Genomic DNA, 26938 nt, shown 5'->3' with positions numbered 1-26938 from the left:
CAACTGTTAACCAGAGGTTAGTCGACTAACTGTCCCTTCTTAGATAATAATATAGAAAAAGATGGAGAGACTAACCTCTGGTTAACTTTAACAAGCAAATGAAAAACCGGACCTAAAAAGTGCACAGTGTATATTTAAATTTGGAAGTTATATTTTGCAAAACGTACTAATGGCGGAATTGAAAGTAAAACTGTGATTGCGTTATTTAATGCAATCTTGAAAGAATTATTAATACTTTTGCATACCTCCGGCAACAGAAAAGCGTAATATTGAATATACGGTTACTGAAACATAGTTTATACATGATATAACTTTTACGGAGCCCCATTTGCAGAATACATTAAAGGCAGATACGCAAAAGTAATTATATTTCGCGAGACACATCTGGCTGGATGAAATATAATAGTATCAGAGATTGTTTCACTGCACTGATATACGTATATTTATTTAATCTCAGGATGCACTTTTAGATCAAAATGATTCTGCATGCCGTATGTAGTTTCATTACGAGATACAGTTCCTTTAGTTTTCAATTAAAATCATAATATTTCAGTAGATCTGGTCGATTGAAAACTTTTCGCGTTACTTGTTATTTTTGTGTGTAAGATAAACAGTTTAGTTACAGTTCTTATTTATTTCAATTATTCGCATAATTATTTGTAATTCCATCAGTCGGCGCATTTGAGAAACTTTGAACGGTTTTATTCGACTGACGGATTATATGTCACTTTATTTTAGCTTTTCCTATTTTTCGGTCTATTTTCGTGGATTAATAACGCCGTAAAAATTTGTCTTCCCCCGTTCTCATTTCCATTCCGATTGGAATAGCAAGTGCGACTACCGGTAAACCTCGGTAAATTCCTATCGATCGGTCTGCGTCAAATGAGTCGTGTAGAGTCCGGCCCGCGGTTTGTCCCGAATCCCTGAACACCGGGCTCCCCTCTGTCAACCAGATTTGGATTCGAGTTGGCCAGTGCGGGCGTGACGAACCCATACTTCTGACCGCGGGACCGCGAATCTTCAAGTTCTGACGGAGGAGAAGCAGACTGAAACGATGAAAGTCGGCGTACCCCGCTTAATTGCCGTTTTTCAATACCTTGGCTTTCCTATATAACAACTTTATATCCAACCTTAACTTGAATGTATAACGATTTCTCCGTTTCCTCCCCGTTGCCAAATGACAGTGTAGTCCACGGCGTTTTCGCAGAGGGAGAACTATTTAAAAAAAAAGTTTTCTTCCCGCGAGCCGGAAAAGACGAAAAAGCGTAATTGAACCTTAAAAGCTAACATCAAGAATTATTTGACGCCAGCAAATGACTGACAATGATTAAGCTTCTAATCGACCATGACTGGCGATGTGTTTCTTAACACAGGAAATTTATTGCGAAAAATATTACCTCAGCCAGGGTTTGAACCTGGACCTCCCTACACTCTAAGTGGGCGTTTCACCAATTCGACCACCGAGGCATATGATAATATTTGTCGCAATAACGGTATAGATGTTGTCTACGCGTATATTTTCGACTTGTAAACTGCGCATTGGTGAGACGCCCGCCTAGAGTGTAGGGAGGTCCAGGTTCAAACCCTGGCTGAGGTAATATTTTTCGCGATAAATTTTCTGTGTTAAAAAACACATCGTCAGTCATGGTCGATTAGAAGCTTGTTCATTCTTAAAAACTAACATTAACCGACTAATGAGACTATCAATTGATCAGTGTATCGATTAATTAATTATTAAATGCCAATTTGCTACGAAAATTGTGGAATCATACACTGAAATAGATTGATAATACTAATTGCAAAATACATTACTACGTGTGTATGAATAGGAATTAAAATTTCGGTCTGCGAGTGGAAATGAAAACTCGTGAAATCGATTTCTCGATGTGCTAGGCCGATTGGCTGAAATTGTTGTCCCGAGCGTTACAAGATCGACCGTTGAATAAAGAAAATTCAGTAATCGGTGAAACGATCTTCGTTCCTCGTATTTCTGCGGCTGCGTTTTACTTTCCGCGATTTACAATTCGAACGATAACGCTCACGCGAATGAATAAGAGCGCCTTAAAGATGGCACATTGTGCATTCGTTGCTTCGCAGCGGTATAACTTGTTTATCGGTGATTCCAGGGACTTGACGACGATATAAATTAATATGGCGACCGAACGTCTGTACGAATTATGGGCCAGTCCCGACTATACGCGTATTTCTAGATGGATCGTTATCCTCTCGCGCATAGCAATATCGCGACAATAACAGCGGTGAGCCGTTTTTATTTATCAGGATATAAAAGTTCGTCTCGCGAAACGTGAAGGAAGCGAAATGATTCTCGAACTGTGGTCATACGATGTTATTTAGTATCCACTAAAGATAGTCGTGTAACTGTACTTGACAGAAGAGAAGAAACTCTCATGTAACTTTAACTCTTCAGAAGTTTTTCACAGGATTATATATTTCTCACCTTCGCTCGTATAACTTTTATTCGCCTGATATATCAAATCAATAATTGCATTATTAAGATAATAATAACAGTAATTGTTTCGAAACGGCAGAGAAAGAGAGAGAGGGAGCGCTACATTTTGCTGCTTCATACTTACAATAATAGATGGGGAGATTAACGCCGTAATTTTATCGCGCGCTTATTTCGTATCTCTGTTTAGCTCAATTTGCTCAGAAATGGCTTTGGATATTTAATCATTTTTCGAATCTACTCTTGAAATGTAATATCTAAAGCGGAAAAGAGCACGTCGCGTAACAATTCTTTTCCCAGCCATAATATTTCTATAACATTTTTACGAGATTGAAAGAGTGAATAAATTTTGAGGAAGCACGAATTTAATTTATGTAATGAAAACCGAACGTATTTAATCGCATTAGATACTTCTCGTACGTGACTAAAAAGTACGTTAATGCGTCACATCGCGTATCGTTTATTTTTTTTTTTTTTGAGATACCGCGTCGTGGGTGAAGAAAATTGTGTACATTCGAGATCAACCTATCGACATCTTCTATCGGCTGACATTGTTTTACGGCTCGTTGTTTCGTATGCCCCGGGAAAATTGTTCACTCGCACTCGATTTGCCGCGAATATGGGCAGCAAAATATCCGATATATGATTTCCCAGAAAGAACGAAACTGCTCAACGTAAGCCCGGGAAACCAAATACGTCAGGTACATAGCAGGGAGAGGAAGGATTCAAATAGCAGTCCGTACGTTTGCTCAGGATTGTAACCGTGACATCAAGTTTGAGGAATTTTTACTTTCTAAGAAAACGGCGCGAAGTTACGACCGTGTGATCTTTTCTCGACGGAAGTTTAATTGAAACTCGCCCTTTATTGAATTTAATCTTCAACGTTGAATGTTTTGATAATAAACTTCAAAATTTACTTTCGAAAGAGACAATATTTTACTATTTTTTCTTTCTTTGACATTCTCGAAATTCAATTCAAGTTGACCGAAATCTCGTATCTAACTTTAGAAAGCTAGAGAAGAGATGAAACTTAGTTTTTCTTTCTTAAGATATTTAATATAACGTTTCTTTTTTCATATTAACAGTTGATATTACATTTCAATCTAGATACAAAATTTCGACTAAGAATAAGAAATAAGCTTAAACCTTGATAAAGAAACATTATATTGGAAATCTAAGAAGAAAAAGTTTTGTCTGGTTTTTACAGCGTCAAAAGATCAAGATTTTTGAGCTCTATCGTGCCAGTCCAGAATTGTCTTCGTCGAATCCTCATCGTTCAGGAACAATCGTAAAATATTCGGACATGTATTATAAAATAAAACATGGAACATAACGGAAAGACACATGTCGTCCATGTACTACCTCGAGCGACGAAATTTCCGGTGGCAACGCTAGACTTATTCATCCGTATCGAAGTGCATTTATATTTAAAATCCACTTTGATTCCTTGTTTTCTCTTTCCTCGGGCGAAAATCGATTTTCGATTCCGTATTCTGGCGGCGACACGTGCCGCGAGCGCCGCTCGTCATCCCGGGGGCTTCTCCAAGGAAATTGTCTGTCGCTTTTGTGCGACCGGAGCTCGCGCCCGTTTTCACCCTTCCGTGTCGCGATGTGTAGCTTCGCGCCGCGTTGTTTGTTGAGGTCGAATCCGCGTCCTTCAATTCTTCCGATGTAATAAGGCTCCCATCAGGGATTTTCCGATCGCCGCGACGTGCGGCAAAATGATATTTCGGACGTACATTCAGTCGAGACTTCGACGTTTCTAGCAGTGTTTCGGTACTATCGACATTTTTCTTCGGCGTCCACCACCCTTGGCGGATCTCGGACAGCATTGTTTCAGTAGAACGTAGTTTACGAGAACAATTTGACGTGTTGTTGACAAATCAACGCTTTTACTTTTTTAGACAATATTTTATTTTCATCGCAGCTCGTCCGATTTTAATTGGATGGAAAATCGAATGATTGATTTGTTCTTGTAAATAATCATGTACTATTAATATAATTAGCAATATATCAAATTATTTTTCTAGCGTGGTAAATAAATTATACTATGAATATGTACGAACACGTTAAATAACATATATAAAATGATACAACAATCACATGTACCTATAATATGAGTATGTTAATAATTCACTGCATATATTTTTCTGTATAATATTCCGTGTATATAATTAATTGTTTTTTTTTTATTACGAGCAATAGGTCGGTGAAAAGTTTCGAAGAACGTTTCTGAAAGTATCAGTGCGCTCAATACTTTTAGAAAAGCTCGGGACCAATGTTAGTCCTCTGGATCGAGTATATTGAACGAGTAAACATATCGATAGGGTAGAATTTAGAGAAATAGCAGGCTCACTCGCGGCTATCGTCGACGAGGGCGGAAATTCGCGTGTCAAGCTGCAATTCCGCTTTTCCTACTGCGGCCGTAATTCCGCCCTGTCCGGCAAAACTAAACATCACGAGGGAAAAAAGTGCCCAATCCACAGTGCGTTCACGCGCGCTGTAAAATCTCCCAGCAATCGTCAGGTCTACAGAGTGCCCGTCGCACGAGTTTTCTACTACAAATCTTTCGGCGAACGTAAATGTTGCTCGTAATCGGACTTTCGCTGCACGCAAAGTATTTTCTTAGTAATTTACTGTATAAAATATGTTAATATTCCAATCTCGGTTTAAATGTCTAAAGTTCGGAGTCGACGAAATCTACGAAGAAACTGAAGGATTATATATTCTAAATATTTTCTCTTATATCTCCAAGTTGTAATTTTTTATGCAATTTCGATTTCACGAACGTTGGCCGCGTCTTTGAGCGGCAGGCTATTCAGATTAGGAAAATAATAATGAAAAAATAACCAGGGCGGGAAGAAAAACGACCGGCCGAAATGCACGATGGAGATCGCGAGGGGTTTTTCCGGTCATTAGTTGCCGTGGTTCTTGGTGCCTCGCGCAAAAAAACGGAAAATCCGCGGCGACAAGAAAGACGGATCGTTAGGAAGACGTCGTCATTGTCATCTGGCGGAATTGTAAAAGAATCGTATGCGTGAGATGCTCAGGGGCATCTCCGATATCAACGTGGCCTGCATCCCTCTGCTTACTTACCGTACATTACGATCGCGCTCGCGTCCCGGCGATTTAACGCAAAGTAAGAAGCATGAGAAACCGTTCGGAGAGAAAAAGAGAAAGAAAAATATATCGGAGATAGACGAGGAAAAGAAAAGAATCCCACAAGGAACATTGTCATGTCTATTTAAAAAAAAAGGCAAATCATATTAAAAAGTAACGCACAGAAATTTGTGTTTGTACTTATTTAACGCTATGAAAAATGATAATTTATCTGTAAAATTGAGAACTAATATCCGAAATAATTTATTTATGAAGTAATTTACGGAAAAAATAATTTATTTATAAAGTAATTTGTGGAAAGAATAATTTATTCATAAAGTAATTCGCGCTTTTTACCAAAGAAAGAATCACTGTAAAAATGCATCGCAATTTTACTTGTTTTATTTATGCAGGTTAACTTATATATGGAATAATATTTTCACACATTATTTAAATTAAATAAAATCATAAAAATTCCAGTTATTAAAGAAAAATACAATGAAGAATCGATCTCCACTCGTTCGTTGATTTTAGCCGTATACTGCAATTAATGTTGCATTTAAATTTAATTTTAGATCGAAGCAAAATGTTAGTTACATATTAATGTCAACGAGAAGAAACTTAACCTTATATGGAAACAATCTTTAAAAAGTATCCGACGCATAATTGATTTTGTTGGATAGAGAGCGGTAGGAAATAGACGCCGTATCTGTTTAGACGCGATTACTCGACGCGTCGTGTCTCAAAACGCGACGAAGGTTACACACAGCATCCACCCTCGACGATAGATTCTCTGGGGAAGAGAACGGAGTATCACTCGCGCCGGGGGCCGCGCCGGTGCCGTCCTCCGATTCCGTCGATTCCGCCGACTCCGAGCACAACAGCGGGAAACAGCTGAGCATTACCGAAAGTAGCGCGGAATCTCCGCGCATCAGAGGCTCGAATTCCTGAACCGCAATTTCCTTCTCTTCTTCTGTCTCTTTGCCGCGCGCCACTCCCGGTTTTCTCGTCCGCTTCTCACCCCTACCTTCCGGAAAGACGAGGCGCCGTCTCATCTCCGTCGCGCCGTTAAACGCTCTCTCCAGAACGAACGCTTATCCGATCTCCGCCTCCGCCTCGTGCTTTGTGTTCCGTCGATCCGGAATGAGAATCGGCTTATTTGCCGACGAACGAGGGGAGGCTACGGCAGACGTCGTTCCGTTTTTCGGCGCACGGTTCGTCGGTATTTTGGATTTCTCTATTTATTGCGCGGTGTCACGCTCCGATTTTCCCGTTTACCGCGCGTTACGCTACGAATTTTCCGATTTGCCGCACGTTACGCCTTGCTCGCCTCGCATCCCCTTCCGATATTTCTGATCCTTTCATTGATGCTGCGGAAAATAGTCATTCTATTCCTTTTTTTCCCCCAAATAAAGGTAGACTGTAGAACAATCGGGTTTGAAAACTCACATGTAATCTTCGCACAAACGGATTACTCGAATATAAAAAGAAGTTTCATATTATTTTAACTTTCTTTTTTAGAGAATTTTTATTCTACACGTGTACGCGCGCGTGATGTGCTCTTTTTATTTGCTTTTGCTCTGGTAATATCTGGAATTTACTAACAAAGAGTAAAAATGCGAACTTGATCGTATATATTTTGAAAATGTGAAGCAATATAAATGTCAGGGAAATTGTCACCCTTTTAAATTGTTTGTGGTTCACATTCTCTTGAATTTTATGGTATAATTACGCTCGGTAGTACATTAGTTCCATTTCCTTGTTACATATTCAGTATCACGTTAGTACCATTTTTCTCATATATTCACAATTTTCATAGCTCGTCGTTTGGAGATTCTTTTTAGTTGACTTGAAATTTGATATCATTTTACATTATTTACGTATTGATTAGGACTTCAGCATTTTATTGTGATGAAAATAAATGTAGAACTGTCATAGAAAAAAATCAACGGGCGTCGATTTCATGCTCGATTCTTTTGCTTCTTTTATCTCGGTGCGGGATTACGTTACGAATTGCGGGATTGGTAATGAAAATAATAGTGCAACGCGGCGATAATAATGAGGTAATCTACGTCGTTGGCGGTTTTATGGGTATTTCTTAACCATGTCATCTTTCTCGCTCGTTGCTATCTAATTCGAACGAGAGTAGCGGCCATTAGTAGCTCAATTTACTGCACTACACTGCCGCATCAATACCGCAAGTTATTCCAGTTTGATACCAGAAAGGTGTCATGCCTCGATTATGCAAAGTAATGCAGCGAAATGTCGCGGTCGACGATGTTACATCGATATTGTTCGAATCGCATCAATATTTACTTCACTCGTATCATTATTGTCTGGCCTGTAAAAGTAACATTAAAGCGTAAAGTTGTGAGCAACGCGAAAGTTTTTTTTTAATGACAAAAGCCCCGTAATATCTTTTTACGAGTGCAGATTTACTAGCCGACGTCTCATCTAGTCTTCCAACGCGCTTTAAATGCGACAGAAACGTTGTCCTTTTTTTTTTACGACCCCGTTACATTTGCGTTACAGCGGTCCCGTTAATGCGAAGGCGCTATTTCTGACTCGCAGTGGCATTCCACGGGCAGGGGAATTTAATTTTTTACGCGTAACGATGCGCTATAATGTCACTCCTTCAACAAGTCTCAGTAAAAATGCATTAACCCATTACTGGCCGGTCTCGTGTATGCGTCATGCAATGTACAATGGTGTGAAAATTTCATCGCTCGCGGTATTGTGCCGCAGCAGTCGATACCGAGAAGCTGGGCCCGTGCACTATGACGGCGCCGCTAGTATAACCATTATTGGCCAATTAATTGCGCAATGTCAATAATGCAACGCCTACGTTTAATTATAAACAGGTAAAGCGCCCGTGATCGATTTAATTATGTTACATCGCCGTCCGCCAGAAATGGCGATACCAATCGAGACTAATGCGTCGGAAATTGGGTTCAATCAACGCGCAAAGAGAAATTGGAGAATGAACATCCGGTTTGTTTGGATACGCGGCGGTATTCTCGATTTGTCCAAGCCGCGACACGTTTTATGACCGGCGGTTGTCGATAACCGATTAGCAACGCTTGCGGTCTTTCGATCTTAATTATTTCCGCCGGCAAAAGGTTTCGATCGAGCCACGCGATTCTCTCTCTCTTTTTTTTTCGAAAGACTCGCGATTAATAAAGAAATCGAGTGCGAGAGTGGAGAATTTAATATCGGGCCGTAACGTTTGTCGGCTGAAAGGAAATTGAAAATCGTTTGAAAATTTTTATCCAAATATTTATTCGCAAATATTGCATTCCCGCATTACTCAGCGCCATTCGGGAGTGATCGTTCGTAAAGACAGCCAATTGCCCCGCTAGATCCCCTATCGTGTGATCCAAGCTCCCGATATTATTTCTTTAACGTCAGCACTTTCGCGCGGTGCGTTTCCGGGTCGTCGCGCCGTCGGATAATTCTGGACGATCGTTTTCCCCTTCGCAGTGAAAAGCTCCATGGGAAACGGAACAGATAAGCGACCGATGTCGTTGATGTTAGTCTAACGACAATGATATTGCGTCTCTTCCCGCCGACGCTTTTTGCACCGAGCTTAAAATTTAACACGATCGCCATAATAATTTTCCCGTTATTCTCACGCTGGCGAATCTAAATAGCACTGCCTGTGTGTAAATCTTACGTTCACGACAGCGCGTTTAATTCTTTAGCAAGATGCCGTATTTAGCCTTTTCGAAAAATTAAAGCTGCAATCTTGCTTAAATTTTTAACATTCGTGTATAATTTAGCACGCGGTTTTTCATAATTTTATCGATACGTTAATATTGAAGCTTTTCTTAGGCGAAGCTTAGATTTTTTTCTCTTTTTACGGTCTGTTGGAAATATGATTCTGCTGTTGCTTTATGTGCAACGCGCTTGGTGATTGCGCCGATAAAACGAACGGCCAGCAGACGGTATAAAACCGAGGATACAGCGAAAGGGCGGGAAGAGGGAGGGGAATGTTTCGAGGGTATTGTTTCTCACACGTGGTAAACGATATTTGTTTTTCGAGCGGCCACTTTGCCAACCAGTACCGGCCATGTATATATTATTTTACGGTTAATCCTTCTATATAGTTCATCGAAACCATCCACCCCCACGCGCGCGCGCGTGCTGATAAAAATGGTTTTACGCGTTTGACAGGACGGGATCTCGTAACTTTATAATTTTGCATACAAACTTCGTGTTGAACACGTACACGAGAGATCACAATATTGCACAAAAGCCTATTCCTTTATTTGATTTTGCGGATGCTGCGCGTATATATAGTTGTTTTTAACGCAAGACATACGGCATTATCTATTTCATCCGTTTCATGCCGCGTTTTACGTTTCCCTTTTACCTTTTCTATTTTACCCGCTTATTTCTCTCGATGAATGATTTTTTGATGTTTCTTTCGCCGTTAGATGTCAAGCTGTCAATATCGGACTCATCACAGAGTCGAATTTGCGTTCACGATTTATACAGGATTGGCAATCAATCAGCATTGCAGAAAAACGACATCAATACCTGCGATATGTCTAGATTTTGCTTTTTTTCCCAATAAAGAGTCTTTCTTGTTTCGCGTGTACGATGTTTTATTCATTTTTCATCTATATATTATATTTGCTGAACGTCAACGTATTTAAAAGTAATATTTTTAAATTTTCAAAAAGTAGTTAAATTTTATACTAGTTTAGCTTTGTGAAATGTTGAGGAATAACTTGGGTAAATATCAGGCAACGGTTTTGTTTGCTCACAGAATCTCTAAATATTTAAAATTATTGCTACCCACCTATTTTCGTTTATTTTAGCATTAAAGCAAATCAGAAAAACAGCAACGTCGACTCGAAGCTATTTCTTTTTGATTTACCATTTGTAAATGCTCAGCATAATTGAACGTAGCCTACATTTTCTGCGCTTTCTGTGTCATTTGGCAATTTGGATCGTTAAATCTCTCTCTCTCTCTCTCTCTCTCTCTCTCTCTCTCTCTCTCTCTCTCTCTCTCTCTCTGTCTCCGTGTTATTTTAACGTCATTAAAATTTACACTTGTATTTTAACGTTATCGTATTTATATTTAAGCATATCATTGTCGAATACGCGATGATTATATTCGCGCTGCTTCGCATTTGCAATAACGTTAACGCACACACGCGGTCGACGGTGATGGGGTTGAATAGGGGATCGGTGGCAACGGTATTGGCGATACGTGGTCGGCATTACGTAACGAGAGCTCCGGCTCGCGATCGGAGGATTTTGCGGCGGACGGATATCCCGGCGAGCGGACGACGTGAGTGAACAGACCGCCGCGCACGCACCACGAATGCGCCTGCGATACAATTTGCGCGATATTCTCTCCACAGCTCGCCAGTGATTCCCACCCATTCCCTACCCCCGCGTGCGTGCGTGCGTGCGTGCGTCTACGTAAATTTTGCGTGCGTGTCGCGTCGCGGCAAGGTGAGGTAACTCGCCGTTGAGGTAGAAAGACGGAGCAGTTTTTTTTTATTGGATGTGAGTGGAGATCGTAGACCTGATACCCGTAAATGAATTGATATGAATGATTCAAGAGTTCTGAGAAGGAAGGTGTTTGCAGTAACTTCCGAATATAAATATCAGATTAGATTAGCAGCCCAGGAATGTTAATTTCTCTCTCTTTTCTTCTATACATTCATATATTGTTGTTTACGAACAACGTGTAGCTGTCGCGTAAAATTATCGTTAATCAGACGCAAAAGTCCTATTTCGTTTTATAAAAAAATAGTTTAAAAGCGTGAAAGAGGGACGTTTTTTTCTTCACTTTGTAAAGTTCGATATATTGACCAGAATTAAACGCGACTGTTAAAGCGAAATAAAGTGAAATCTACAAAAATCATCGGCATTTCTTCATATCTCTTCATGAAGAAGTCTCTTGTGATCAAATTATTTTCGTGTCTCATTCGATACACGGGATAATCCAATTTAGATGCAATTTAGATGTTGATTTTAACGCGCGTGTACATTGTTTTCGAGTCGAGCGATTTGATCTTCGAAGAGACGAGCGCGCCATTATCAGTCTTAGGCCCGGTTTCATCAACGTCGCTTAACTATAAGCTTAGTTTAATCCGTTCTTTGTCTTTTTCCAACTGTTACTTTAGGAAAGAGACAAACACGAATTAAACTAAGATTAATAGTTAAGCGACGTTTGGTGAAACCGGGCCTTAGGGCTAGTTTCACAAAATGTCAGTTAACAGTTAACCAAAGTTCAATCGACTCCCTATCCTTTTCTACCTTGTTATCTGAGAAGAGACAGAGAATCAATTAACCTTCGGTCAGCCGTTGACCAACGTTTGTGGAACTGGCTCTTAGGCCCGGTTGTTCCAACCTCTTGGTAAGTTAACTAATAGTTAAATCACACGTATATCTTTGTGTTTTCTTCAAATTAGACAAACACAGACGTATAATTTACCTATTCGTCGGGTTACCAAGAGGTTGGGGAGACCAGCGGGGACTTAAGTACGCGGGGAATAAGCGCGGTGTTCGAAAAAAAAATTGAAGAAACTTAGAAATTGACTTTTTCAACTCGCACCTGTCCTCCTCGCCCCCTTTCGCTGACGTTAAATCTTAACTTGTCCGCGCGCGATGACAATTTACAAGACTATGCACCCGCTGGGAGCATCCGCGTATGTCGCGCATAGGTATATATAGCTATAGCGCGATAACCCGCAGGTCACCGTCAGACATTCTTCAGCGGTTTGATTTAGTGGCCCTCTCAAACTACCCCGCCAGTCCTCCGCCCGCTTATCTAGCGCTGCTCAGAACGCTCGCACCCCCGGCCACCGGCGTCCTACATCCCTCTCCTTCCCCCCCCCGTTGCAATACACGTTCGTGCCTGCAGTTTACCGCCGTGAAACGAATCGGAAGTGTTGGCGGAAGTACGCGCGCGCACGACGATCTAAAGGCGCGTACAGACCCGCGCGGGCGAAGAATAAGTTTGCGCTGCCGCACGGACACGTGTTCTCGGTTGCACAGAACACACACATTGCGCGGCACAGGGTCCGACCCGATTCGCTCGGCCCTCTAACGCGGGCGTATTTCGGAATTACCTTTATCTCCTCTACCTTCGAACGCTGACCAAATACTACTATTTGGCTAACCATTGGTCAAACGATCGCAAAGAGAATTCGATAACAGTTGATGAAGAATTCGGCAGCGATGTTTGATCCAGTTTAAAGGTGGCCGCGTAGGGACGTGCGTGGTTTTAATAGCAGAGAGACGACTGATTCATTTGAACCGCGTATTTATCTATTTGATGTCGCAGGTATTTATATATGTGAGAATTTCACGGTGTATTCTCATATGTGCAGCAATGTGGCTTTCGAGCGGTGTTGTTTAACAGTATTTTAACGTGAATTTATCGTAAATGATTAAGGGCGAGATGAAAATGAAGCGAGGACGAGAGTCCGCTAGCAGATCAACCGACTCGGGTGATCACTTTTATGACTCCGAGCACGCTGGAGCAACATTTCGGGATAGTGTGTACGCGCCTTAACGCGAGCTTGTTGCAGACACGGGATGATGAATCGCTCGCTCTATCTCTTCTTTAGATCTTATGACTCCGCGCCGTGACGTACTGAATCCCGCGGGAGCTCGGGCTCGATAAATAAAGTGGATTTAAGTACGCCATCAAAGCGCGTTCAGCTCCCCGAAAGAAATCATCTTGATGTTACAATTAAGTTCGCTGTAGTTATCGTCCGCCGTCAGATTTCCTCGTCCATACACGCTCGCTGAATCCTTATGGGGGGTTAGTCGCGCTGAAAACGGCGTAGGTCAGCTTTCAAAAACACCCGGGAACGTATGTATGAGAGTCTAAAGGGACTCTCTGCTACGGGATATCCGTCTCCTGTACTGTATTAATCTTTAATGACAGACGTCCCTTTGACGTGCTCGTCAATTTTTTTTTCCTTACTCAGGTGGCAAAAAAGGAATGACGGAGCGGCTTTAAATCCGTAATACCGTTAGGATCTGAAATTAATTAAATTCGTTAAAAAATGTAATTTTCACATGTAATTTATCGATCGATGTTACTCGATTAAAACTCGATTATCGGCGTCGGCCTCTCTCGATAGCTATTACGCCCTCCGCCCCCGCCAGGTGTCCTTGTAGGTAACTTTTAAATTAGAATTCCGTTCAGGCGAGGTACATGTCAAATTAAATGAAAAACGTTTTGTTTTACGGTACAATTGACATCTTTCCGCGCTTGGTTATACCGCAATTTTCTCGCAGATTGCGCCGTACGTTCTGTACAGGACGCTTTGTCCTGACATTTCCGTTCAGGCTTATAACAGGTCCCGCTCGCTCGCTCGCTCGCTCGCTTCGCCCGGCCCCGGCTGGCATATCTATTTCACCGTTTGCTCCTAAGGGCGCTACGAGTCCCAGAGTATTAATAAATTGCGCCGCATTGTGCTCCGCTCTATGCCGGTTCCCACCTCCGCTTCCTGCACCACCATCGCCAACCCGTTCTCATCCGTTTTCTCGTCTTTTTACTCCGCCCGTGCGCAGCTGCCGCGACGAGTATCTCCCATCGGGATTACCGGCGGCGCGTCGAGAACGCGACGGCACTATCGCTTCCGGAAAAGCTACCGGATGGATTTAAGGGATTTTAGGAAGATCGCCAAGGTCGACGCGGATCGAGGATTTGGCTGACGCCGCGAGTGCGACGCACGGTTCCACGATGCCAGAAGGAAACGTTGGTCACCGCCGGGGAAACTCCGTCCGTCTTTCAGCGGCGACTGATCTACCCTAATCCCGCATTCGATAATCCGCTACCGACAACTACGTCGCGAAAATCTTGATCTTTCGACCGAGAACGTCGCCTCGTTCACTTCATTTTTCATCGCGTCCATCTCGTGTGCTTAGTTTTTAAATGACGTCGCCCGCAGTCGTTCGGATCGCGTTCCTTCGAGTTGGACGGACTCGTTCACAATGGAATGCTACAAAGGCGGCAGTTTCCTACGCTAATCGCGCCGGAAACGAATCAGTCCAATTCGCCAACGTCTTCCTCGCTTTATGGCACCGTCCTCCAGCTGGAAGCTGGAAGTAAGGCGTTAATGGAGCGGATGACATAGAGCCGGAGAAGCAGGTCGGAGGGGGACTATCACTCATGGTAACAAACGCACGGAGAAACTCTCTTCTGCAGAGTCTCCGAGTCCCCGCGACGTTAGAGATCGCGTCAAAGTTGGGCGCTTCGTCATTTTTAGTAGCGACGACGTGACCTCGCGTTTACGTCGTCACCTTCATGAAGAAAGTCGATCGTTAGTAATATCTGTAGGAGGAAGTCTGCGTAAGTCGAGAATTCAAAATTCCGAGAACTTACGAGAATAAGATGCTTTAGAACTAATAAAACAACATCGTGCGCATATCGCAGCCATAAATTCTGTGACGAATTTTTCCTAGAGATAGAAAATTACTTTCATATATTACTTGAAACTTGTTAATATTGACTGAATTTAATATGTCTCGATTATAATTTTAATAATAATTAATTTAAGTCTACGTTAGGAACCGTCGTAATCAATTGGCTACTTTACGACACAAATTACACGGAAAAAGAATGTAGCTGCCGTAGCTGAAAACTGCACGTAGTAACTAAATTTCAGTTGTAAAATATAGACAGCTAATATTTAGTTGTGACAGCTAATACTTTGCTACTGTGCCTATTGTATTAGATGCGACAGCAACTGTTTGCTGTAGTTTAGAAATTTTTACACGGAAAAAAGAATGAAGTTGTATCAACATGATCAGTGTAATTGAAATAAAATCGTTTAAATAACGTCAGTATTAATAAATGAAAAACATTAATGGATATTTAGTTCAATGCTTAAAATTAAAATCCACAACAGATACAATTGAGTGAATTATTTATGTTTGTGGCAGCCCGTGACGTTAACGTTTAATTCAGGCCACTTCATTTTGTTTAATTCAACAGCATTTTTTTCCATGTAGTTAATGCAGCAAAATATTTTTAGCAAATCATGATTAGCTACGGCAGCGAAGGTGTTTTTTTTTCAGTGTACAATTGATCGAGAAAATTTTGGCAAGTGTGCGAGCTAAGGCGAAGATGTTGGAGAGTTTTGTGGGATAGTCGAGTTGAATATTATTATATATTGGCGACGCCTCGCGAAATAATTGGGAGTATTATCAAAATTCCGCATGGTCGAGCGAGAATTTCAGCGGGCGCCGTTCGGCCGCGCTTCGGAAAGAGGAAGAAGCCCTCGAGCGAGTCCTTGACCCGCCCTTGTGAAATTTGCGTCATGAAGCCAACGAGCGTGCCGTGCACAAGTTGGACGTAAAATTGCCGGCGGAATACGGAAATATGCGAACGGGCCTTCCGGCGTCGTCGCCAGCCGAGTTATAACGCCCGCTGGTGAAACTGGCGAGGCATGCTCCATCACGTCCGCGGAATATCTTCGAGAGATAGCGATAGTCTCGCATTTCCTTCCGTGTCTCGCTCCGCTCTCGCTACACAGTGTAGCTCGAGGCTCGCGTTCACGCAAGTCGAAATTTTTTGATCACGTCCAAGTCGATTCTTGGCGCACAAAAATGTTGAGGAATTCGCGGTGCGAGTTATAAACAATTGAAAATGAGTAGTTTTCCGCAAAGTAACGGGTTTCGAGCAAAATTAACGGGTAAAAAAGAGAAACGGCTCCGTTCACATTTATCGATTGGAGAATAATTAAAATTCGATATGAAGCGTAACATTGCGAAGAAAATATGAAGTGGAAGGGAAAGGAAAAAAATTTGGAAGCCTCTGGTGTATCGTCCTATCATGAGGTAAAAGCAAGTTCGCAGTTTTTCAAATGAACTCACACGATATACATCGCTGTTCCTGAAGAGATAAAAATGGCTAAAGTGAAAGAAGTAGGGCAAGTAATCCTCTTTCACACGAAAGATAACTCGAGATTGAGAGGAGCAAGTGATGCACTTTGCCGCTCTCGGGCTACTTAGATCCTCGAGAAGTCCGAAGAACGTCGAAGTGGCTGTCTCGGGTTTGCCGCGAAAATTTCGGGCAAAGCTCGATGGTGAAATAAAGCGCGCTCGCGCGCTTCTCCCTTTTTTTCCGAGACGAGAATTCCGAAAAAGAGTTTTTGCGCCCGAGTTCCCTCGCGAATTGCTCTTCAATTTCCGAGCCGCGGCTCCGCGGAAGGAAGGCGCCGTGGAAGAATTTCAAGTAGGCGACACGTGTAAAGCATCGGCGGTGGCAAAAACAGCTTCGGGAAGTGATTCTACTTCGTGGCGCGATGCAGTTTTGGTTGATTCCCGTTCCGGCCAAGTTCCGGAAAAGTCCGCCGGCGAAAGTTGCGCCGTGTTTCGGGAGCCCGGGTTCTTACGGCTTTCTCTTCAAGTGTCGGATCATATCGGAGTAATGTGGAAGCTGTGCCCGTGTAAATCATAGACACATGCCGTTGTTTGCGCAGAACGTCGCGCCATACCGTTTATTCAGTATGAAAGAATATAATGTAGCGATGCGGAGGCAAGGTCGTATATCAGGCCTGCTCTCTTAATATAATTCAAATTTATTTAAATTCAATTTAAATCCAATGTAAATTCAGCCTTCCTCTTTAAAGCCAGTTAGCTTATTTTGAAACACTTATACGCGAGAATACGTATCAAGGCGTAGGTAAATATAAGTGAAAATAAGTGGAAGCATTTTCTAAATAGAAGAGAGCAGTTTACTTTTTCGCAGAATATTAATACTAAATGGTGGAAAGTAATGATATCCGGGATTTTAACGTCACCTGTTTTCATTTTTATGACTAATTTTGGATATCTGGTGATGTAATTAAGACTCGCGATCTCTGAATAGCAATTCAACGATTGGAATGACTTATTAATTATTTTCGATACGGGTAATATTATTGGAGCGTGGCTACGCTTAGAATTATTGACAATCACTTCCATCGGCCAAACTGAAACGTCGCCAGTCTATAACGTCGCGTAGTATTACGCTATAGATATAATTACAACCGTCTGGCGTTCAATAAGCTGCCAATTATCTCTAATGGATCGCGTTAAACTTCTAAAATGAGAGCCAATGTTGTAAGCGCTGTCGTGCATGTCGTTCGTTAATGTTAATTTTCGATTCAGTAATCTCTGCTCGCTAAATCCGAAAACAAAAGCCTTTGATATTGACGTTATCGACAAACAATACTTGAAAAATCAGTTATCGACGCCGCTCTCTTGTTACTGATAATTTTATCATTATTGGTATAACGAAAGAGGTTTCGATATCCAATCCGTTCTTAATATTATTAACATTAATGAAATTCAATACCGAAATCACATAACAAATAATAATTGTACTAATAAATGCGATATTATCTGGAAATTGTGACGTATAATTTTTCAATGATATACTTCAGACTTTGTATCGATATTATTTTACATTATTTTATACCGTTTGATTATTAAGTTCGAGAGAAATTGGATGTCTCTATTCACGGTGATTATATCTATCACGGGCGAGAGTGTCGGGGAAACATTTATCGTCTGCAGAAAACACCGCGATGAATGTAGACGAGATTCAGCAAGTTCCGCCGTATAACTCAGGGACGACATTTCGGGAGTTACTGCCAAACTTGTGAGTCGAAACGATATCGAGTCGCAAAGACCATCGAAATGCCATCGAGGAGTCGTAGACGGGAAATTTGCGAGCAACCCTCTCGCCTGTTCATGTTTACGTCGGCGCGAGGACGCGATGCCGGTTCTCACGGATTAGGAGAATAAGAACGTTTCATTTCTCTGTTTCAGATCGGAGCCCTAAAGAATTATTACCTCTTCTCTCACAAGCGACTGCACAAGAGATCCCTCACCGCGAGCGAGCCACATCACAAGGCGCTCAGGGATGAGCCACGGGTAAGTCGACGCATCTTTGTATTCTGCTAATTAAGAGACATTAATTACGAGATGCACACGGGAGCAAGATTTGCTTTATACTCAAAGAGTAAGACGCAATGTTTGCGAGGACTGCGGTAGATTTACTCTAGGTCTGTGAAACAAAGGAAAATTTTTAATCAGCCTCAGTTATCGTATTAAGGGCTTTGTCCCTACCAGAAAAGAATTATAATTAACATAAAATTTACACGTGAAGAGCGAAGCAATGGAATGTGCAGTCGTAAGAGACAGAAATATATATAATTAGCGCGAGATGTAACCGCAAATATGTACGTCTTGCATTTACGTGAAAGTAAATGTTTCACAAATTTATTCGACAGTCGTGACGCGTTAACGAGCCCGATATCTACGTTTATGACAACCATTTCGAGTAGAAAATTCATTGCTATGAATTACGCCGTGAAATCACTTAGTAAAACTTGAACTCTTCACGATCGGTCAGCAATAATGGCGCAAGAATGGCGTGCGTTTCGACAAACAGCCTAATTAGCCGATTCCGTTCAACGCGTGTTAACGATCGCGACAAATGCACGTTCTGATAAGTGAACTTGTCCGATACGAGAGAAATCTCTGATAAAGTCGTAAATTAAGATTTATAAGGACGCAATAATTTTTTGAAGATGAAATCTAAAGTTGTTAATTTTTTATGATTTTTTGATAACTAAATTTGTTAAATTTGTATTTACACCAATTATTTAATTATGGATTTTAACCTTACAAATTGCAATTTCATAAAGTGCCGTGTAGTCTTATCTTAGGGAAAATTACTTTTTATTTTTGTAACAAGAAGGGAGAAAAAGAAGAGCGTGAGAAAAACTTTAGAAAAAGTGAAAGCCAAAATGCCAGAAAGGTTCTGTGTTGAGATGTTTTGAAAACAAGCTATGCAATATGCGTTGCGTAAATATAGTCCCGTCATAAAAATGTTGCCTTTTTTCTCAGTATGTAGCCCTTGTACCTTCAAAAAATCATTTTCCCGTTTACATGCAGTTTTCTATCACTAAATATTCTGTCACTGTGACAGAATATTCAACAGTAACGGTACACCTCACAAAGGATCGCAAAATATGTCTTCCTTTTTTGATTGACCAGAAACGTGTTTTTGTTTGGTTCTGTTCTAAATTTTAACGTTGTGGTAAACGTTGAACTTTAGCTGGAAAAAATCCATAGACAAGGATGGAAATTTGTTTTGTGACGCGGGATATATCTTTTTTATGGCAGTGAAATATTTTTAACATTTAGTACAATAATTATACACCGTGTGTATTTTCCCAGACGTTATCAATCTCTGATGAAAGGAAACGCTTACGGTAATAAATCATAAATCCGTCGTGGCCGTAAATAGTTTGTGAAATTCCATCCTTATACCTGTAGATTTTTTCCGAATTTTTCACTATAATATCGCTTTAGTACTCGCGCGGGAAATACCTGGTGGCCGCTTTAAGTGCACTCTCGGTGAAGCCTCGTCCCTTCTCTCACGAGGACGTGGCAAAATATCTCACTGTTTCGAGAGACAATATTGTCGTCGTCGCGTTTTCCGCCATTGTTCTCGTCTCGATAAGCTCCTTCTCGCGGACGAAAATTACGGGGTGGAAGGGTAGACGAGGTGGTCGGAAAAATATCGTGTCGAAGGGCGGAAGAAGGGAGGAAAGAAAGAAAGGGAGAAACAGGAATGCAGTTCTTCGCATGCATCGCGGGGGACCGCGCGATATAGCATTAATTATGAGCTGCGCTCGCAGGGAGCACGTTATCGCGGGGAAAATGCCATTTGCACGGGGCGAACGTGCGAGGGTAACTTCCGCGCGAGATACATTTTTTTCCGAACGCCCCGCGCTCGGAGATCGCCGGGATTTATGGCGGGCAAAGCCACGGATACGTGACCGGGAAATCTCTCTCGTTCTCCCGACGATCGTGACTGGCTGCTTATTAATTGTGCAGCACGCTTAGTTAACCGCTTAATTGTTCGTTAAAAAATAGACGAGCGACGTTTCATTTTGTACTTGCTCACGTTGGAGCGGTGTCACGCGGCTCGTATTGATGCAAACGCAACTCACTGCAAATGAGGGAGAATAAATTGTTAACACCTAATTTCTTTCATTTTTTCGTCTGTCGCGTATGATCTGAATGAAAAAGCTTTGCATTGCTCGAAAAACTATTTCTGTGAAGAATCGAAAAGTACATAAAGAATTCTTCGCGCTCTCTGTTTGCATTCTCAGTTTCACTGCTGGTATTATTAGATAAACTGATTGAATTTGAAAATACAAATTCCGGGGTATATATACTTAATTTTTGTTCGAAAGATGGTTTGCTACCTGGCAATTTTTTTAGTTTTTCGTGAAGAAGCAACTCGATATTTCACGTCCAACGAAACAATGAATGATTCGATAGTTGGTTCGATCGAACCGTAATATTAATATTTCTAATATTTACGTTGCTCACATACGATATGTACAGCTACATGAAATATCTAATTTGCATTTCAATCAAAATATATAAATATTGACAGTTCAAATGAACTTTAAACAGTCGCAAATTAATTTTTACTTAATTGACGATTATGAGAGCTGTTTTTCTTTCGTAAGTTAACATTTTTCTCGTAATTTTGACTTCTATCTACAACTGTTTATAATTCATGAGGGAATACGGCACCATCTGCTACTATTCTACTGCACGATTGCCATAACCGTTTGATTTTAGGGGACTTTTAGCATGTTCAATAATCGATCTGGCGCGGCACATGTGCTAAATTCTTATCTTACGCTTATTGTGTTGGTTCGAAAATTCGGAAATTTCTGCATTGGCGCGCGCGCCTTCAATACGACCATGAAACTAACTCGGTTGATTCCGACGTATTTGGAGCCCCGCCAAAATTGCGTGAGGGTCGTGAATCTGTCGGCGGTACCGGGCATCGAATCGCATTGCGTGTCCGGACCCAGCACGACGATATGAATGAAACGGGAGGAGCGCGGCGCGCGCTAGAATTAAAGCTCGTTCCCCGAGGCGTTTTTCGGTGATTGTTCGATTTATGACCCTCGATTGAGTCAATCTGCGCTGGTGAATTTTCCACGTCGCAGCGTCACAATATATAGCCGTTTGGCCAATCAACGGGATGATAAACAACGATGGTGTTGCGAGTAGTTTTATGATATCTTAAAAAACAAGGCATAAAAAGTTTTATCTCTGTCTTTCTCTTTTAATTAAATTTTTTCCGCCTTTTATAGTTAGTGACAAAATAAATCTTGAAACAATACCAAACGTATATATTGCAAAAATTATTGTATATTTTGTAGAAATGTAAAAGTCGTAAATTCCAAATTTGATAATTTTAGAAAAATAGATAAAGATGATGATATCTAGTGGGTGTATGTAGATATTGACAATAAGTGGTTTTCTCTTAATCCTGTCATTTCTAAATATTAATGCCTCTGCTATTGTAGCAGTTATATTTTAATTATATGTATTTCATAATATTAAAAATTTATAATGACGTGAAATTAATAATTCTTCATCCAAAGGCACTAAAGTGCGTTTCTTATGTCCCGTCCATCAACTTATCAACGCATATTTCGTCCAGCAAAAAACCCGATTGATGATACCGATAAAATATTCCGGACACTTGGGAAAATTTGCGATCGTTACCGGTTTACATCGCCGTGTAATGTCGCGCGAAACTTAGCGTAACGACGTGAGCGATAACAAAACGTACTCTGGCGGCTAATGGCTTTCGGTCCGCCAAGTTATTCAAGTTTGTAGCGCCATGACGTAACTCAAAGTCGATCATAGAACGGCGGCGCAAGAAGGTTCGTTGCAGATCCGGTGTGCTTTCGGTTACAGGTGCACTGGTTCCAGCAGCAGCATGAGAAGAAGCGCAAGAAGCGCGACTTCGGCGCCGCGTCCTACGCGTTCGCCGATTATCAGCCCTTCTTCGGCGGTTTTGGTCCGCGTCCGCGACAGGTCGCCCAGTTCCATCGCCAAAGAAACCGAGGCGTGCCACTTCAAAACCTGTTCACGGACCCGCTCTTCAAGGAACAGTGGTACCTGGTAAGTACATCTCGCCGTAGTACAGACCACCGCGACAGGATACGTGACGGGAATCGAACGAAACCCATGCGGTATCTAAGTCGCTCGACACTTCCGATTATTACTTTCTCTGTCTCTCGAGAAGAATCTATCGATGCTGTCAGTTGGAACAAATATATACGTTCATATTTCCCGAGATTTTCTGACCACAGAAATAATACATTGTAACAATTCAAAATTGGCGTGTGTGTGTGTGTGTGTGTATAGATAATAGCATTATCCAGACGTGAACTTTTCCATTTTCTCATTAAGAAACCTTGATCTAAAAAAATCTTACATTACGAATTTCCTTTGTTAGAGGAAAGTCCAAGGGCAATAAATTCATGGTAGAACCAACAGATGATGCCTATTAATTTAGCAGAAACTTCGCTATCTCATAAGAGGGGACTTTCCCCTATATCGTTTATAATAGCAAATGAATTGCTCAATTCTTGTATCTAATTAATTTGAGGGTCCAAAGATCGCATTGTGATTTTTAACAGTGCGTTAAATTATCCACCGAATCATTGCATATCTTGCATTGTAATAACGGGGAGATGTAGCAGCGCTTTCATTACGACTCGATGCACTTAAACGAGGTACATATCTTGCGCAAAACGCTCACATAACTCGCATAACTTGGTTCGCGTAATCGTAGGCGAGTAAACAATTATCGCAGTAATGGCCGGGGTCCCGTACAAACAGTCAATCAACGTGTTTGTTATCCGATTAGTGGCGGCGACTAATGCGATCTTATTGAGCGAGAGTCGTCGAGTCGGTCGATGGCCCGGGCCGGTCTGAGATTATCGAAAACAGCGCGCCTGAGGTTGTTTTAGACCTCTTCCACTTCGCTGTCCTATCGGGCGGAACGTTGCTCCATTCTGGTCGCGTGGTTTAATCGCTCCAAATTAACTCTCCAGACTGATCATCCTGGCGCGTTAGGCGCGTTAGAAGAATCAAGGCGAGGGCTAAACCGCGGAGGGCATTGTGGTGTACAGATTTGCGGCATTACTGGGCATTGCTAGGCATTTTTTGGGCATTAGTTTGGGCATTATATAGAGATAAAATAAGATAATAAGAGAAAGTATTCAGTAGGCATTGGTGTACATGATTTTCAGCGGTTTACCCCACGGATCAAGGTGTTTCGTTATTTTAAATGTTCGAAGGAGATTATTTTTAATTCTATGTATTATTTCATTTTACATTGTTATCTACAATTGCGAGTTATAAATTAAAAAGTTACTTGTGTCTTCTATGTGAAAGATTATAATATTTAATGTCAGATAGATATTTTTGTACACCAAGATTACTTGTGATAGCACGACAGAGAAACTCTTTCGCGTATCCGATTGATACTTAACGTAATAATACGTAATTTTAATTTTAATTAATTGCTTACACATTGATTTTGTCCAATAATAATTTCAAAATTTCTTTAATACCATAGAAGTCGCTATACTTGACAGAACTGATGCATTTTATTCCTCCTTCATTTTTCATTTAAATACATATAATCACAAATATGTGTGAAATATATATTTATATAACGTATATAAGTAAAATAAATAATTTCTTGAACAGCGGGAAAGATATTTTGGATAACGATAGAAAATAATAAACACGAGAAATCGGAATTTTCTGCATAAGAGCATAAATCTCGACACTTTAGTGCATTGCGCGACCAGACTTGGTACTTATTTCTCGCGCGACCAGGCGGACCTTAATGGAGCCGTTGTGCTGCACACGCGTTTTCTTGCGGGAGCGTAAGCAGCTTATAACGTGCAGCCGTGCCGTCTAGAACAGCAGTAGAGTGGTGAGAAACAGCGGAAGCGGGTAGCTAGCTTTTGGCAGGCTCGCCCGATATATCCGGCAGAAACTTTTCTCTCTGTTCTCTCCAAAGCGCGTTGCCCGCCAGGGCGGCGTCTCGGCCTAAGTTACCGAGAAGTTCTCGATTATATCGGGTGTCCCGGCTTCCAACTGTTCGGCTACTTTCATTGGCGAACGTCCGAGAGAACGTAGGGAACATCCCCGATTGCATGTTCTTGCGAGTGCCGTAGGTAGTTATCGGAGGTAGTTACTTTGATTCTTAATTCCTTCACGAGGAATCTTATCCCTCGTTTCATCTCAAGTGTACTTTGGCAGTATTTTAATTCGAGAATCGAAAGAAGTGTAGAGACTCAAAGTTGAATATCGAAGCGTTAGAAAGGGAGAGATGGTGCGCGATCACACATTTTCGCTCCAAAGGAAGAAACGGCTTCAAATTGATCAAAGACTCAAAGATGAAAGAAAGTTCCGAAAATATACCTGTATACTTATCCGCGATGCTGCATTATATAGGACACTCCATACGCGAACGAGATTGAACGAACCGACAGCTGCAAAAATAGATGTAATTTCCTCTTCGATACGAGGAATAAACAAATTCAGTTTGCGCAACGGCGCACTTACAAAAATACGTTTCCGCACTCTCCCTTGCTTATTCCGACGTGCATCGCAATGAGAAAAGTCCGCGATTTCTCGCTTCTGACGTCGGTGATTCGGTGCGGTCGTAGCGAGAAAGCGAGGAGCCTTAAGAAATACGTGGGGCGCGCGTATCGCGAAGATTACGATTTTGCATAATGGACGTAATATCGGGTGGTATGAAATTTGAGCAGCTCAGGCGAACGCCCGGTATCCGGGGCCTCCTCTCTATTTGCAGAGAGCAATACCCAAATATGCCGACACTCGAAACCCGGACGCGGAAACTGCCGCGTATAAAAGCACGGGATCGTGAGGCGCCGGGAGCGTCGCCCGGGGCGCGATAGGAAGCCGAGGCTTACGTAAACTGATAAACCACCCTATGATGCCCCCCGTATGGTGTAGCCATATCGATACCCTGTCTGCAACACGAGAGCAAAAATATTCAAAGGCAAATTAATCGATGTCAGTTTCAGTTTCGTCTCCCTTTGACGTATCCACCACGAGTCCAATCTTGTACTCGCACATTTATTATTTATCACTGCATGTCTGAATACAGACTTCAAACAGTCCCACTGTTTGAAAATTTGATAATGTGATAATTGATTCTCAAAACGATAGCGATGTGGGCGCATTATTAATTAGATTATTGACGTGTGTTGTGAGAGAGAAAATGAGATTAACGGGACAAAAATAGTTGCAAGGTTTACAAGTATATGATAATCTCATCCAAGTGGATATTTTTTATACTTCGGCATTATGTTATGGATAACATCGTGTGCTATGGAGGATTTAATCGAAAAATAAAATCTATTTAGGCCCGGTTTCACCAACATTGTTTAACTTTTAAGCTTAGCTTAATTCGTTCTTTGTCTCTTTTCAACTGTTACTTTAGAATGAGAACATGAAATAAACTAAGATTAAAGTTAAGCGACGTTTGGTGAAACCGGGCCTTAGAAGGCCAAATTTAGACAAGAGACTCGAAACAAAATTTGAAATCCCAAACTTTGTAATCTAAAGGGTCATATTAAATATAAAAGTGTACGTATTAATGCGATGTGGAGGATTGAATCAGAGAATAAATCTATTAGACACGAACAAGAGATTTGAGGAAAGAGTAGACGAGCTTTATAATTTACAAGGATTACATTAAATATAAAGTTATACGTGAAGTATTCATTGATGATGAATCGAATCCGATCTTCTGTCGACGGTTTAATCGCGATCAACTTTCGATATTACCGATCTTTCCAGCATCAGATCTCAAATTTTCCTATTTCAAATCTTTATCTTTCTTTCTTTACTTTGCGTTATTTTTCTCTCGGAAATTCACCACGAAGGGGATAATAGAATCAAGTTTCGTTTGTAACACGCGCTTTCCTCTTGTCTCTAGATAGAGATACCTCGAAACTTTGTACTATTAGCTTTTTTATGTTTATGGAAACGACGTTCCGTCTAGTTCGCTTTTGTTGTGCCGTGGAAGATGCCGGGGCGAAGAGTACCTTCGGACGGACCGGAGTAACCTCGTCGTAAACTCGGCTCGGTTGCGGGGTTTTTTCTCCGTCCTCTTTTTACCAGGTCGACCGCACGCGCGTCGTAAGAGACAATGGGCCGCATTGTCTTTCCCCGGGCACAATATGCGCCCACAATGTATGCGCACGAACCCATCCCGCCTCACCATTCGCAGTACGCTGATGGGATTACGGCGTTCTTATACACGGCACCCGTAAATTTGGCGTTTCTCGCAAGATAATTTTGCCTGAGCTTGTCGGAGAGGAAGAAGCAACCAAGGGATCGATGGATGGCGCACGCAATGTAAAGAGAAACCATCAATCAGAGGAATTCCTTGGTTTTCCTACTGGCAGTTTTCGATATTTCGAATAAGAAAATTAATTCTGAAATCAGAATCTTCTAATATAT

General features: G+C 41.5%; 1 protein-coding gene across 3 annotated transcripts in view; it reads left to right on the top strand.

The window, feature by feature from the left end:
• Window positions 1-26938, top strand: part of LOC105560464 (furin-like protease 2) — a 343623-nt gene that overhangs the window by 301422 nt on the left and 15263 nt on the right. For all 3 annotated transcript variants that reach the window (XM_012009611.1, XM_012009610.1, XM_012009609.1), the window contains exons 2-3: window positions 18362-18466; window positions 22337-22543. In XM_012009611.1, coding sequence (XP_011865001.1) covers window positions 18362-18466; window positions 22337-22543 — 312 coding nt within the window. The remainder of the gene's footprint in view (window positions 1-18361; window positions 18467-22336; window positions 22544-26938) is intronic.

Source organism: Vollenhovia emeryi, unplaced genomic scaffold, assembly GCF_000949405.1.
Source record: "Vollenhovia emeryi isolate VEMERY1.0 unplaced genomic scaffold, V.emery_V1.0 DF939229.1, whole genome shotgun sequence".
NCBI classification, from domain to species: Eukaryota; Metazoa; Arthropoda; class Insecta; order Hymenoptera; family Formicidae; genus Vollenhovia; species Vollenhovia emeryi.
The sequence above is the reverse complement of the archived record's forward strand: the minus strand, read 5'-3'. Positions and strand labels throughout refer to the sequence as shown.